At 48.5% G+C, this 15,851-nt stretch overlaps 1 protein-coding gene across 1 annotated transcript in view; it reads left to right on the forward strand.

The window, feature by feature from the left end:
- The window catches only part of Kif5c (kinesin family member 5C), a 157,721-nt gene that overhangs the window by 112,157 nt on the left and 29,713 nt on the right, over nt 1-15,851 (forward strand). The window contains exons 17-22 of the mRNA XM_052182458.1: nt 2,715-2,903; nt 6,294-6,411; nt 8,959-9,035; nt 9,580-9,689; nt 12,151-12,252; nt 12,493-12,553. Coding sequence (XP_052038418.1) covers nt 2,715-2,903; nt 6,294-6,411; nt 8,959-9,035; nt 9,580-9,689; nt 12,151-12,252; nt 12,493-12,553 — 657 coding nt within the window. The remainder of the gene's footprint in view (nt 1-2,714; nt 2,904-6,293; nt 6,412-8,958; nt 9,036-9,579; nt 9,690-12,150; nt 12,253-12,492; nt 12,554-15,851) is intronic.

Consider the following 15,851-nt stretch of genomic DNA (forward strand, 5'->3'; position numbering starts at 1 on the left):
TAAACCACACTTAATTATGTGCAACTGGAGGAACCAGAGCCTCTGTTTCTCAGGGTCATCTGCATCACCTGGGGCTAATTAGCAATTTAGACCCCAGGCCGACCTCAGGCGTACTGAAGCAGACTCTGCCTTTTAACAAGATGACTCGTGGCTTATTAAAGTTAGAGAAACCAATTTTGTTTCATTGCAGCGGCTCGCTAATACAGAGGACCCAGCCGTTCCGGTTCCTTTCTGCCAGGTCCTGAGCCTCTTTCATTTTCATATCTTTAAGCGTTTGCCTCATGTAGCAGGGTCACTGCTGTAGCACTAATTGTCCAGTCGCCATTCATTTACATCCAGTGGGCTACGTCCCTGACTACTTTTATCCAGGAGAGGGGACTGTATGCCGGAAATTCCCAGTAGATGTAGTGGGTGCTGGCTGGCCAGGTATAGGTCTTATGGGGCATATAGTAGGAGAGTACTGTGAATGGCTTATACCCTGGAGACATGAACACTGTTGCCCGAAGACGAGGAAGTGAGAAAGGGAGGGAAACTGAGTGTGGTCTAGAGTTGCCTCAAAGCTAGGATGAGAAGGAAGAAAGCGAGAATGTTATCAGCGAAGAACAACAATGGTTGGCCTCAGTATAGGTGTCATTAACCAGAAAAACAGGATAGAGAACTGGAGAGAAACACCTTTAGTGGGGTTGACATAAGATGAAGTCATTGTCACACTTTCACAGTACACTGTTAAATTGTGTTCTGAGGATGGTGAGGACCCCACAGCCTGTCCCTTACTCCTAAGTAATGCTAGGGTCCACAGTTTTGATGAGCACAGCCTTCCGGTGGCAAAGCACCTTGGATTGAGTAGTCCCTGTGTTGGTTGAAGACGTGGATGGAGGAATGTTGTTCCTGAACTTGCCGCCCTCACGAGCCTGACAACAAAATCTTTTGAGTGTAAACATTTTATCTTCACTCAAGGATCCTTCAGAGAGTTGGCAGTGTTGAACCCTGGGGACCCCGCAGTCACTGCTGGGAAACCGAGAAGCCACTGGGTGGTGCCAAGTCTGGGCTGAGTGTCTGGGACTTTCCACCTTGTTCCCAGCAGCGAGTGTTTGAGTGCCCGGAGTGTGCGCAGCCGCAGTAGGCGGCAGTGTCAGGCCCGGCCAGGTTAATCTATTACGTCCCACTCGGCCGGTCTGTGCTTGACGTTAGTTTTGAGAGCCACATGCTGGTGTTGAGCAGTGCAGTTCTGACACAGGGCTGATTAAAGGCTCGCACGACCACACGGAGCTGATTTGTGGGAAGTTGGCACCTCCTGCTGATAACAATAAGGAAAGGCATTTTTACTCTAAGTTCTTACACAGAGCTGATGAACATGTTCATGAAATCAAAGCATGTCTGTGCTTTGCCATTAAGTATGATGAGAGTATTTTAAATACTTAATTGCATGTTTTGGGATTATTTTTAGGTTCTAGACACTGGTTGCCCTAGTTAATGTCATTGATGACTCTCACTTCTAGATCATGGTATTCTCAGAGAGCCTCCTTCCGTGCTATCAATGACAAAGGCTGCAAGTGGATCTGTGCTTTTGCATTATGGGAGGGATGGATTGGGGAGCGGTATCGGGAGGTAATCTAAGGCAGTCACAGACCCAACTTGTCACAGCTGATAATTGCAGCTTTTCCTGCTGTTCACTAAGTATTGTGTTGCAGTCATTGGTAGGTATTGCTGAATTCTTAGAACATTAAAATCATGATACAGGCACACAAAACATGTTTGCTACAAATAGTCAGGGTTTATACCCAATACCATTTTCCCTCAGCTCTCAAATGTTTACACAGAAAAATATGTGACTTAATGACAGCAGTGATAACATTTAAAGAGGTGGGGGGGCAGAGGGGGAGGGCAGTGGGAGGACACTGGAACATCAGGAATTGCTGTGTTCCTGGGCTGTGTTCTGCTGGGACTTAGTCTTCCTAAGGTGCAAGGCTGCCCCCTGGTGGTTAAATATAGTGCACACAACACTACTTCACATCAGCAGATGGGTCTAACCCAATACCTCGTCTCCATTTTTGGTTTCCAGTGGAGTTCTGAAAGATAGAAACTAGATACACTCCATTCAGGAATTCTGTCAGAACCACCTCTTCTCAATGTAAACTTAGGCTTGTCACTGTCTACTTGGAAGGGCACTCCAAAAAGGCAATGAAAATGTTTGGTAGCAGCAGAGAGCTAAGCATGGAAATCTTCACCGGAGGAGGCGCTGGATGAACGGGGCGGCCTCTGGCATTAGAGGTTCTGCTTAAAGAGTGTGACACAGTCTTTTATAGTTCAGCCATTGCTCATAGACATTGGGCTCCTCCCACTGTGGAATGTGGAGAAGAACTCACTTTGGTCTACAGAGTGAGTTCCAGGACAGCCAGGGCTATACTGAGAAACCCTGTTTCCAAAAAAAAAAAAAAAAAAAAAAGTTCCTCAGCAGTGCTTCTTCTCATGCCATCCTTGCCATCCTCAAATCAATTACAAGGAAGTGTGTGGTTACCTGAGGCGCCATGTTTGACGTGGGTTTTGATGGGAACTTTGTCATGTTTAACATCTGAGGGCTTGACGGTGACTTGTGCGTCCTTTTCAGCTTCCCCCGTGGCTACAGTTTTTGCCCAAAGGCTAGGGGTGTCCCGGGGACCCGTGGTCAGGCCTCGGGAGTTCCCCAGGCTTCTGATGTTGCCTTGTGTGCGCAGCTGGCAGACGTGAACGGCGTCATTGAGGAGGAGTTCACCATGGCACGCCTGTACATTAGCAAGATGAAGTCGGAGGTCAAGTCTCTGGTGAACCGCAGCAAGCAGCTGGAGAGTGCGCAGACGGACTCCAACAGGAAGATGAACGCCAGCGAGCGGGAGCTGGCAGCCTGCCAGTTGCTTATCTCGCAGGTAGGCTATCCATCCGTCCATCCCCACTCACAGCCTCTACTGAGGTCCCGTCTCCACCCCGTGCCCTCTTGGGGTTAATAGTGTGTCCTACAGACAGTCAGTGCACTCGGCCTTATGTGCACTTAAGACAGCCCACACAGCTCTTCTTGTGACACACACACACACACAAATTCACTTTGTAGCTCAGATTGTCCTTGAACTCAGCATCTTCCTGTCTCAGCCCCACTCCTTCAGCACCACCCCCAACCCCTTGAATCTGGGTGACTGGTGTGTATTACCAGCTAGACTTTGTTGTGTAAATTACACAAAACCCTCAAGGCTTTTCTATCTTCAAAGCATTTGTCTCTATCTCTCTGCCCACCCATGGGTGACCATGTAGTTGAGCATATGAGTTGTATCTCTAAGTCTCCTATTAGCTAGGGAGGCGTTCCTTCACAGTGTGAGGTGTGTGGATAGAAACCGCTGTTGGTGGTGGTGACAGACGCTGTCTCATTGTTTGTCATGTGTACACACGGCACTAATACGACTGTGATTAAATGCTTTGTCCAAATACACATGGTGAAGTCTGGGTTTCTCAAGCTCAGGGTCTGTTTCCTTGAGGAGTTAGCAAGTCAGCTCTGTCCCCATGGGCATAGCGCTTTCCTCTCAGGAAGGTAGCTCAGGGGACCATCGGTCAGTTCCGGGCTACACGGACATGGAAGCTTCCATTTAGGTTTGAGATTTCTGAGATGGTACCAGTGTGTGTGCTGCTCACCACCCCATAACAGAGTCATTTGGGGAGATGGGTACCAGTGTGGACTGGCATGCCTAACAGCACCAGGAGGCAGAGCATCAGATTCTGATGGTGGCTTTAAACATATTATGCAGTAACAGGAAAAATCTCCCACCTAATTGTCTAAAATGGATTCGATGGGTTGTTTTTATATTAAGTAAAATATTATTTAAAGAGCTAGTCAGTGCTGTTATGTGGTAGAAAGTTGATAAATGTGATGAGATATAATTTAGCAATCCTTTTGAAAACACTTGGAAAATGTAAAACCAGAAAAAAAAATCCATATGTGATGTTCTCAGTACAGATATGCTCACATGTATGTACACATGTGGTGACGAAAGGCTACACCTTGGGTACCTTCCTCTACTGCTTCTCTGTCTGCTATTTGAGACAGGATATCTGTTCATGATGGTGAGTCTAGTGCTTGTGTTTTGGCTAGACTGACTGGGAACAGTCCTCTGGGACCCACCTGTCCATTCTCAGTGCTGGGGCTGTAGGCAAAGACCACCACTGTCAGCTTTTACACGGTTTCTGGGGACTCAGATATAGGCCGCTATAGTTGCACAGAAGGCCACTCCTTGTGCCTCTCCCTAACCTGTAGGTGTCATTTGGTCCAGTAATTTTATGTATTCTATTTTTCATTGGTTATGGGACTGACATTTTAAAATTTCATAGATATTATAATTTCCTCACTAAAGTGTTAAAAGCTTATATGGAAACTATTGGATGCATAATTATTTGACATTATTGTAAAGTATATTACCAAATACCTGATGATAGATAAGTGATGACACTTACAAAAATCCATAAAACTTGTGTATTTGGGGAAGTATAAGTATATAAAATAAGTTAAAATGAAAACAGAGTTTAATCTATGCTGTTGTATACCTTTGTAGAATATATATATACATCATATATACATATATATCTTTGTAAGATGGTGTGGCTTTTTATAATTATATTGTCATTAGCAACAAGAACCTTTTTTAAAAGTTGCAGCAAGACATGTTTACAATTTATAAAATCTGAGAAAATAAGGGAAACATTAGAGGAAAATACAGCCGAACTCTAGTTTCTAGGTCACCTGTGGCATGAGCTTGGGCGGGGGGAACTCCTGCTCCCAACAGTTGGGGGCTGGCGACAGCCACAGGCAGAGCATCCATGACCGGCAGCCCAGCCCTTCCTCTGTCCAGCTGGACATAGCATCTCCACGGCCTGATCCCGCCTGCACGCTGTACACAGACACGCCTCCTTGGGTCAGGTTAGCTGCACCCTGTGTGGGTGAACGAGGGAGGACATACAGCCTGCAGAGCCCTAGACCAGGGCTAGCTCGACCTGCAGTGCTTGAGGTTCGCCCTACACATGGCCGTGGGCTGTGAACGCTGCTCAGTGGTGTGGATACAGCCGGGGAGAGGGTGAGCGGCACTCACTCTCAGGTGTGGGGCCCGGGCCTCCGAGTGGCACTGACTGGTGTAGGAGAGCTAGGATGCTTTGAAAGTCAGGAAAACCTTCCTAAACTAACAATCAGTGCAGCTCCCACTCTGCCACAGTGCAGAAAGCCATTGATTTAGGCCTTAATTTCTATCAGAAACTTTTGCTCTTCTTCTTCTGGTGTAGTTTAAGGAATCTAAGAATATTCCTCACTGAAATTCTTTGTTCATATTGCTGTCCCCGCCCACAAGCCCCAAAGCTGTTTTTATATATTTTCCAACTGAGTTGCTGAGGAGAAGTTATATCATTGGAACTCATTCTGCTGGGTCGTCCTGCCCAAACATGACTCCCCAGATCCCCAGATCTAGGGGGAACAATCTGCATATTCCATCTGTCTAGGAGTCACCATTCTGCCTGGTCAGACTCTGTTCAGTTCCCACCCATTTATCGACTCATTCCACTGGTGTTTATTAAGTATCTACTCTACGCCCTCACGAGGAAAAACAGTGATGTCAAACAGAAGCCAGGGGCTGAGAGAAAATGACGAAACCTGGTAAGGAGCCAGCCAGGGCATTGTGTGCGTGTGTGGAGGGCACTGGCAGAGAGGAAACTAACTCTTCAGAGAGAGGAAGCCTTAAGGTGCAAGGTCTCTAATGGCCAGAGTTGAACTGTCTCTGAGGGACAGAAGAAGAACAGATGTGCTGTTGTTTGAATCTATAGGTACATGTGCAAAGAATGAGGCCTTCAGCCTGGATGTTGCCCAACATCCTTCAATACACCTCCTCCTCCTCCTCCTCCTCCTCCTCCTCCTCCTCCTCCTCCTCCTGGTGCTTCTTTTGAATCCAGGCCACTGCTCATGCTAGGCAGGTGCTCTAGTACCCAGCTACCCCATTAGCCGTTCAGCTTTTACCACAAGGAGGAAACCAGGGCAGGCTTTTGGTCTCCACATGAAGTGGAAGAGCACAAGGACATGGCCATGCGGCATCTGGAAGCGAACTGCAGAGTACATGGAGGAAACAGAGAACTCTCTTGGTCCTCAGTTCTGAGTCCCAGGCAAAGGATCCAATATGAGCCACTGCATAGTGAGGTCTCTACCTTGTCCTTTCCTATTACACAGCTCGAGATGAGCCTGGACAGCCAGATTCTAGGTACTCACCTTTCCTTCCGATCTGTTTTCTTACTCAAAGCATGAAGCCAAGATCAAATCTCTGACAGACTACATGCAGAACATGGAACAGAAGAGGCGGCAGCTGGAAGAGTCCCAGGACTCCCTCAGCGAGGAGCTGGCCAAGCTCCGGGCCCAAGGTAAATATTGACTCCTTTGCCGGTGTCAGACACTCGGCCTAAGCCAGTCTCTAACTGGCTGAGTTCTGATGTTTAGTTTTGTTCAGCCACAGCATTTCTGGGAACAACAGCATAACTGAAAGAAACCTGTGCTACCCTGCGTGCCTGCTCTTCCCTCTGTCCACCCGGCTGACTGGGCCAGCATCCTCTCCTTCTAACTCAGTTGGCCTCTTGCTCTGCAGAGCTTGTCCCTTAGGCTTGTCAAATATGTCTCTGGTGCTGTTTATTTCTGTTACAATTGCCTCGGAGCAACCTAGTTAGTGATTGTGGCTAAATCAACACAACTGAGAGGCTCACTGCAGTCTTCTTGGGACTGGTCATGCTGCTGGGTCCCAGGGCTGATTCCGAATGCAGCCCTGCCTTCCGGCAGACCCTATGGGCCATGCCCTTCCTTGGGATTCTGAACTTATATTAAGTGCTAGGCTTTTGAACACGTTCTTCTCTGAGCTGTGTGGTGCCTGACACACAGGAAACACTTAATAAATCTGAGCAAACCAAATCAAAAATAAATAGTGGCCATCAGAAATGCAGAAACCAGACCAGGGTTTAAGAACATTGCAGTATGCAGAATGAGACCAACCATATAGAGCAAGGGCTGAAATGAAGATCAAATCTTTATAGAACAATGTGACTAACTATTAACAGTTCTTCAGGCCATTTGGTCCTCGAATTTTTTTTTTTTATTATTCGATATAATTTATTTACATTTCAAATGATTTCCCCTTTTCTAGCCCCCCCACTCCCCGAAAGTCCCGCAAGCCCCCTTCTCTTCCCCTGTCCTCCCACCCACCCCTTCCCACTTCCCCGTTCTGGTTTTGCTGAATACTGTTTCACTGAGTCTTTCCAGAACCAGGGGCCACTCCTCCTTTCTTCTTGTACCTCATTTGATGTGTGGATTATGTTTTGGGTATTCCAGTTTTCTAGGTTAATATCCACTTATTAGTGAGTGCATACCATGATTCACCTTTTGAGTCTGGGTTACTGGTCCTCGAATTTTAAGCATTTATTGCAGAATTTTATTTTTATCTTATATTTTTAAAGATGGTGTGTGTGTGTGTGTATGTGTGTGTGTGTGTGTGTGTGTGTGTGTGTGCCTGTGGAGGCCAGAAGAGGTTGTTCAGTGCCCCGTAGGTAGAAATATCAGCATCTGAGCCACCTGGTGTGGATGTTGAGACCCAAACTCTGTCCTCTGGAAGAACGTAAAGTGCTCTGAAATACTGAGCCATTTTCCCAGTCCCTCTTCACAGAGCATTAGATGAGAAAAGCATAAAAACGAATGCAGAGAAGAGGAGAAAAGGAAACCACCTAAAATATCTAAAAGTTGAGTAGACTTTAATAGAATATCAGTCCGCATGCCGGAGGCAGAGCAGGCGTATGTGGCCATGGCTATGATGCAGTGTTAGGACACAATCTTTATTGCAGTTACTAAAGATAAATGGATCCTTGTATTCTTACAAATTAGTATTTAAAATAGAAGCAGTCTGATGAGTAGGAGGATTGATGATGTTATTATTTCATTTCTTTTATTTTCATATAAAAGCTGTTTAGTGGATAAACACATGCTGCGTCAGGTATAAAGGCAAATTAAGAAGAAAGAGCCCTGCCACAGCTTTGTAACATTTTATTTTTTGGTAAGGAATGGATGTTGAGAGTAAATCGTGCCACATAATGCTGAACAAAGAAACACATTTTCCCATCTTGCATATGTTTGCTGCAATGGGGCCACTGAATAGAAATATAAACAGAAAAGGCCCAAAATAAAGTAAACTAGACTAGAGAAATGATGAATCAGATGTCACTGCACGAGCGGCCTTTGCCCCGTGCCCCCTCCCAGATGTGCGCCTCAGTGCCCTTGCGCATGAGTGCGTGGGGCATGAGCTCCATGGGTGACAGAGACAGGAGTGCCAGCCACAGTCCCGCCCACCCAGGGCCCCGCCCACCCAGGGCCCACCCACCCAGGGCCCCGCCCACAGGGCCCCGCCCACCCGGGGCGTGTTAGAGTACTGTTTCCCTTGTTTTCATCTTTAGCTTGTTTTCCTGCTCTAGATTCTTAGAAAATCAACAGCTACTCCTGGGAGGTAAATTAACTCCTTGTGGAATTCTCCCCGTGGTGACATGAATCCAGATGTCACCTCACGCTCACAGGAGTTTTATAATCTGCAAGGCATGATCATGTCTGCATCCTCAGGACCTGGTCCCAGAGGCCAGGTAGGATGCAGTTCTGGGGCCGCCCGCGTCCAGGTGGTCTCTTCCTTTCCCGGGGTATGCAGTCCATCAGGGATGCAATCCACGTGGTGCCCACGTACTAGTGCAGGCCATAGGAGAGGTCAGCCTGAGGTGTCAGAGTGGGGGATGCCAGGCTCGCCCTCCTCCATGCCAGCATCGGTGCTGCTCTGATACAGGCCGCCTGGCATTTGCGCTGCAGCAAAATGTGGTTTTGTTTTCTGAGGTTTTGCTTCTAGTCCTACTAGTTAAACAAATCCAGTCCTTTTTTATTGTTTGAAACAGAGAAAATGCATGAAGTCAGCTTCCAAGATAAGGAAAAGGAGCACCTGACGAGGCTGCAGGATGCCGAGGAGGTGAAGGTGAGTGCAAATGTATTTGATGTGTACACATCTGGAACAGTCTGTCCCTAGACCTGTGCGTGTCAGTCAGCCAGGAGAGGAACCATGCTGGGCCTTCCGAGCCGAGCCGCTCTCGTGGGGCCTGACATAGTCACAAGATGTTGATGGGACTGTGCAGGGAACCAGAAATGTCTCTGCAAACACCTATGTTGCACTGATGTCTTTGTGTTCCCTGGTCCTGAAGTGGTTAAGTGACTTGTCTGGAGTCACCAGGGTCATAAGAAAGCTGTGTTCTGACTGACCGATGAGAGGAGGTAGAAGGGCAAAGGTGAACTTTCTGTGCTTTGTTGGGCTGGTTGGCCTCTGGGGCCCTCTCAGTTTTGTGTTAGATCTGTGGCCTTTGCTGTGCTAATAAAACAAGGCCAGGAGCTTGGGCGCCGGAGCCAGAATCACCCTTAATTTTGGGATTTAACATGTGAGGGAGGTAGATAGGGACCCAGGGCTTGTCACCGAGTGGGCACAGCGCCCACTAGCTGACCCGCGCTTCTCCTGGCCTGGCTTGCAGAAGGCTCTGGAGCAGCAGATGGAGAGCCACCGGGAAGCACACCAGAAGCAGCTGTCCAGACTTCGTGATGAGATTGAGGAGAAGCAGAGAATCATCGATGAGATTCGAGAGTGAGTTGCCTGGGGGCTCATGGGACTTGGGCAAGCACGGGTAGGCACAGGCGGTCACCGGCAGACTCAGGTGGACATAGGTGGGCACGGGCGGACACGGGTGGACATGGGCAGGCCTTGGGAGCCAGGCTTAAAGGACGTGGCTTTGGCCAGGGGCCCTTGTCTCTGTGCTTGGACTCTGGGCTCTGCCCAGGTGCTGCTGCCTCTGAGGTCTGTTCTCCCATCTGGAGCCCAGTCCCACTGAGGCTCTGGTATAGCAGGTGGCATGCACGTCCAGCCGCCCTTCACATCACCCCAGGCAGTTCAGGGGGTGACTCAGCTTGGAAGATACATGCCCAGGAGCCAGAAAGATTAAATGAAAGTATGAAAAAAAAAAACCCCACAAAGACTATTCCTCCTCCAGGAATTAATAAACACTGCAGAGAAGTTGTTTGGCTTTGCTGCCTCTTCAGCCCAACTGATTATGCACCTGTAGAGCCATCTGGTCGCCTGGAGCCAGAGGTCTCAAAGACCTGTGCCAGTGTGTGCCTGTGCACGGTACATGCCAATATACCCTTCCCGCTATCAAGATGACATCATTGCAACATTGCGACTACATCCTGCCTTCTCAGAGTCCTTTGGGACCCCCTGCTCAACAGCACCCTTTCCTTTTCTGTAGCACAAGTCCCCCAGATGCAAAGCTCCCTTCTTGGGGGCTTCTTATTCTAGGTTTCTTTATGCTTTTTACATAGTAGATCTTTCTAGTAGTCTCTGAACCCCTTTGTAGAACAGCCTTCTAAATATTCCCTTAAAAGGCATTTTATTACAAAGAAAACGTGTCAACTGAAGTAGAATTTCACCCACTGCCCCTCCCCCCGACCGGGGCAAGACCCTCTCCACCACCCCCACTCTCCCCCTCCCACCATCACCACCGAGACTGTCTATCGATGAAGAATTAGATATAGGAAGCAAGGTTGAATTATTTACTTAAGGTCACATGGCTAAATAGGAATCAGATTGGAGCTAAGCGTTTAATTCTCTAGGCTACTGATCGAAATCTTTTCAGAGTATGTGAGCTGCTTGCAAGAGCGTTTGCATCTTGAAGGAGAGAAGGAGGGAAGCGGTAGTCGGGCTGGTGTGCTGGCTCTGCGCAGCCTGCCTAAGGACAGGTCTCAGCATGCCCTGTCCCCACCCCTTCTGCACCTTCCTGTTCCAATGCACCTTGAGCTTCTCCTGGACACAATGATGATTAATCTTCCTTAAGACATTCTTCTGAAAGAGAAGGAAAGAAAGAAAGGGAGATAGAGAAAGCGTCAGTCAGTGCATGAGTTCCTCGTGAGAGCTTTTTAGACTTGGGCTCCTGGGGCTTCTGGCTTCCTTCACGCAGTCTTGTGGTCTCAGCGTCTCAGTGGTTTTTTGAGCACTGGCATGGGGTAGAATGTGAATAGAACCTCCTGTCTTAGAATTTCTGTTGCTGGAGAAAACACTATGACCAAAAGCAACTTGGGGAGGAAAGGATTTATTTCAACTTAAACAGTTTACAGTTCATCCTCCAGGGAAGTGAGGGCAGGAACTTAAGGCAGAGGCTGTGGAGGGGTGCTGCTTACTGGCTTGCTCCTCATGGCTTGCTTAGCCTGCGTTCTTACAGCACCCAGTGCCACCAGCCCAGGTATGGCACCTCTTCTGAGAGCCGGTCCCTACCATATCATTCACTAATAATAATAATAATAATAATAATAATAGTAGTAGTAATAATAATAAACTACAGACTTGCCTTCAGGCAGATCTTATGGTGGCAGTTCCTCAACTGAGAGATCCTCTTTCCAAATGACTTCAGCTCTTGTCAAATTGACATAAATTTGGCCAGCACAGCCAGACGCTGACTTTCTATCTCCACAAACCCTTAGTGGTGTTCTTCATAAAGCCTGTCTGAATATTCAGCAGAGCAAGGGCCACCCCCATGTCGGCTGCTGTCCGTGGAAGATGGCTTCTGACACTTGTGGGGGGCAGTGTTGAAGTGGCCAAATAGTTACTGAGTATCCAGCTGTTCTCTGGGTGTGTACAGCAGCAGAGTGTGTATGCAGGGCTCTCTCTCTCTCTCTCTCTCTCTCTCTCTCTCTCTCTCTCTCTCTCTCTCTCGGTCTCTCTCTGTCTCCCTCTCTCTCTCTCCTCCCTATTTTCAGACATCATCCTTTCCCCAATGTCATTATATCCCACAGAAGCCCTTGCACACAAACAAACTATAAATACACCCGTGGAGCCTTTGTTTCATTTCTTGCTTCCGAGCTGCTCCCCAGAAATTAGTTTTCACTCGGGCAGGGAAGAAGCTGTGAGGTTGTTCTCTGATCCCTCAAAATCCTCCTGAATTGTTGCCTTTATTGCACAGAACTAATGGGGCTGGAGGAGAGCCAGAGCTTTAGGCGGATGGCTCAGAAGTGCAAGCTGACCTGGAATATATTGCTTTTTTTCCTCTCAATTTCAGTTTGAATCAGAAACTGCAACTGGAACAGGAGAGGCTCAGCTCTGATTATAACAAGCTGAAAATAGAGGACCAGGAGAGAGAAGTGAAACTGGAGAAGCTCCTGTGAGTGCCTTAAACTTTCCCAACCTCTCATCCCTGAGGACCAGCCCTGGTGGAGGCCTGGGGACCCCCCGGCCCCCCCCCCCCCCCAGGGCCACTGTTGAAAGCAGCAGTGGCTTGGTTGTTCTTTGTCTCCTCCCCCCTCCCCACCCTCCCGCCCAGCTCCTGTGCCTTAGGTGCAAACTGCATCTGCTCTGGCCCTGGTGCTCCCCTAGTGGCTCATGATTCCTTTCTGCCTCTCAGATTGCTCAATGACAAAAGGGAGCAGGCGAGGGAGGACCTCAAGGGACTGGAGGAGACTGTGGTGAGTCACATCCGGCTCTCGCTCAGGAGCCCGATTTGTCTGTGATCTACTGAATTGTCTATGCTGAAATTTTATCTGCGAGCACCTTTCCCATATAGCATTTGGACACGAAGCGTTCCATGGCAGACTGGGATTTGTAGACTTATTTCTTTTATTTAAGTATTTATTTGTCTGTGTATTTATTTATTTATTTATTTAATGTGTGTGAGTACACTGTTGCTGTCTTCAGACATACCAGAAGACAGCATCCGATCCTATTACAAATGGTTGTGAGCCACTATGTGGTTGCTGGGAATTGAACTCAGGATCTCTGGAAGAGTAGCAGTCAGTGCTCTTAACCACTAAGCTATCTCTCCAGCCGGTAGGCTTATTATAATCTTAACAGAATTAATCCACTGGATACTTTGTTGGTTATTAGTGAGGTAATCCTGAAATACTGAATAAGAAGTGAGCTCCATCGTACAGCATTGTCTGTACTGTGTGACTCCGCTCAACTTCGAACAGGTATTTAGCAAGCACCTCTGGAGGCGGGCCCTGGCCTAGATGCTTGGGCATATCAGTATACACTGTAGGGAGGGGAGGTCTTGTCCTCTAGATGCCGACCTTGATGAGGTGAACAGAGGGGAAGAACACGCAGGAGCAATAACGTGTGGCCGCAACAGGGACATGAGTGTGCATCTGGATGGGGATAGAGGCAGGCACGGAGGACAGTGATGGAGCAGGTGCCTTGGTGGGGAGAGGGGGGCAGAAAGAAGAGCAGGAGACCCCCTTGCCTCTGAAGGGGCTCAGTATTTGACATTGCTGTTGGGGTTCACTGTGCTGTGCCTACAGCTGTTGGCTGACGGCTTTGGTATGGTGTCTGTGCAGGGTAGCAGCAGGGTCACACATCACAGCTGTGGCTTATCACAAGCCATCCTAACAGCATAACACAGTGAAGATGTGTTCAGTGTTTACATTCAGTGGCACCTTCTGATCGCTCATGTGTCATGGGAGTCTCTGTGGGACAGAGCCCATCCGCAGCAACCCGGAGAGTCAGACTGTGGGCAGATGACTCCTCCCGTCTGGAGCTGAGGCTGCATGCTGGCTCCTGGGTCAGTCCAAAGTGCTCCTCAGAGAAACGAGGGCACAAGCCTTTGGGACAGGGGTCAGATGCCTGTGCCGACAGGAGAGTGGACCTTTCAAGGCTGACGTCTGTAGGGAACACAGACACAAAGCCATGAAGTCATTTCTTCTATATGGTTTAATAGAGCAGTGCCAGGCCTAACTAAATGTCCTCACAGAAGTGCAGGAAAATGTTGAACATTGAAAGTTTACTAGGTTCCTGCATCCTGGATGTGTGATAATTCCACATGTTCTCTGCTTGTGCTCCATGTGCCCTTGTTTACCTTCTGTGTCTCTGCTGTCCTCGCACAGGGCTTGCACATGCATTTGCACACACGGCTTGTCAATACACCACACACTCACTTTTGCAATGCCTTCTGGGCGTGGCCACAGGCCCTGATTGTCCATATGATGTTCATAGGTGTTCCTACACACACACACACACACACACACACACACACACAGCTGCATCTCGCTAGTGATTTTTTTATTCAAAAACATTCTGCTCATTTTACACAAGTTGTTGTGTACTTCAGACTCACGATTGTTTGCCTCTTCTCAGACCTTTCCTCATACTTACAGACCAATATGCACAGATGCTGAGTAAACTCAGACATTCGCGCATTTGGTCCCAGCCGCGTCTCTCACCCTTACACAGCACTCTCATGGGCCCCACCCCCTCCCCTCACACAATCTCTCTCACATACACTCTCGCACACAAACACACCACAAATACACAAAATGCTCTTTTTCTCACACATATACACATTCTTTCACGCTTTCTCTCACACAGTCTCCCTCCCATATACAGTCTCTTCACACACACACACACACATACACGTTCTCACACACACATTCTCACACACACTTTTTCACACATCACACGCAATCTCACACATGCTTTATCTCCCATACACACTTTCTCTCTCACACACACTTTCTAACACACACACACACTTTTCCACAAACACTTTCTCACACATACAATCTCACACACATTTTCTCTCTCACACACACTTTCTTACATACACACACTCTCGCACATACACTCTCACATATACATTCTCACACACACTTTCTTTTACACACACTTTCTCCCACACGTACCATACATTTACCTGCTTTCTCTCTTTCTCTCAGTACTCCCTGTCTTTCCCCACTCACATCCTGGCTCACTCACACCCTACCCTTCCTTGTTCCTTTCCCTGTGAGCACGATGAATGCAGGCCCAGTAGCCAGCCCCTTTGCTGCCTTAGGCTCTTGACTGTGTAGTAAGTGGCACATTTCCTCAGTAGCCTCCGTCATCTACGCCATTATTCTCCCTCCTTCCCTCCCACACGCTCATTTCCTTATTTCTTTAGTAATCTGGCCGTGCCTACACACGTTCGCTCTCACAGGCTGTCCCCCACTTACAAACATCCACCCCACACAAGGACAGACTCACAGGCGGGGTGGCTTCCCTTCCTCTCTCCCTCACTGCCTTCGTGCCCCGTCCAGGACTCGATTCCTGCAGTGTGTGCTGGTTTAGACTGGAGTGTTGGATCCCTCCCATGCTGAGAGTGGATAATCTTCAAGACAGGTTTGTGCTGCCCTTGGCTGCCCATTCTGTCCTCACGGCCTCCGTGCCAGCCTTCCCTGCCTCCTGAGTACTGTGCGGAGGGCTAGGACGCTGCCCACAGATTGGACTCTGAGAACCGCACCCCAGGCCGCCATCTATGCCATTCTATGCTGAAGGCAGGACGCTGGCCACTTCCTCCTGATCCCACCTCGCACCACACGGACTGCCTCTCAGGTGCTAGCCTCGCTTTCCACCATGATAGGAAGCTCCTCCTCGAAGTCCTGCATGGAAGTCAGTAGCTTGTGGAGGTGGAGGATGCAGAAATAATTATGACTGTGGTGGAGGAAAGGTCATTGCTGCAGGGACCCACCTGACAGCAGCATCAACCACCTCAAATGCCTTCGACTGCCCCTGCCAAATGAGTAAAGACAAGAGAAAGGAGCCAGCACAGGAAGGCCTGGCTCTTGGGCAGGGGGTCAGGCCTTCTTGGCTTCCTTTGTGTGGTGGTGCTTTTCATCAGAAAATATCAACTGTGATCACAGGGCAGGCAGAAAGAGGAGATCTGAGGCAGAGAGGCAGCATGCAGAGCACTTGTGAACATGAAGGGATGCTGGGACTGCATCCCTGCGGGCAGGGGCG

This window comes from Apodemus sylvaticus, chromosome 5 (genome assembly GCF_947179515.1).
Source record: "Apodemus sylvaticus chromosome 5, mApoSyl1.1, whole genome shotgun sequence".
NCBI lineage: Eukaryota > Metazoa > Chordata > Mammalia > Rodentia > Muridae > Apodemus > Apodemus sylvaticus.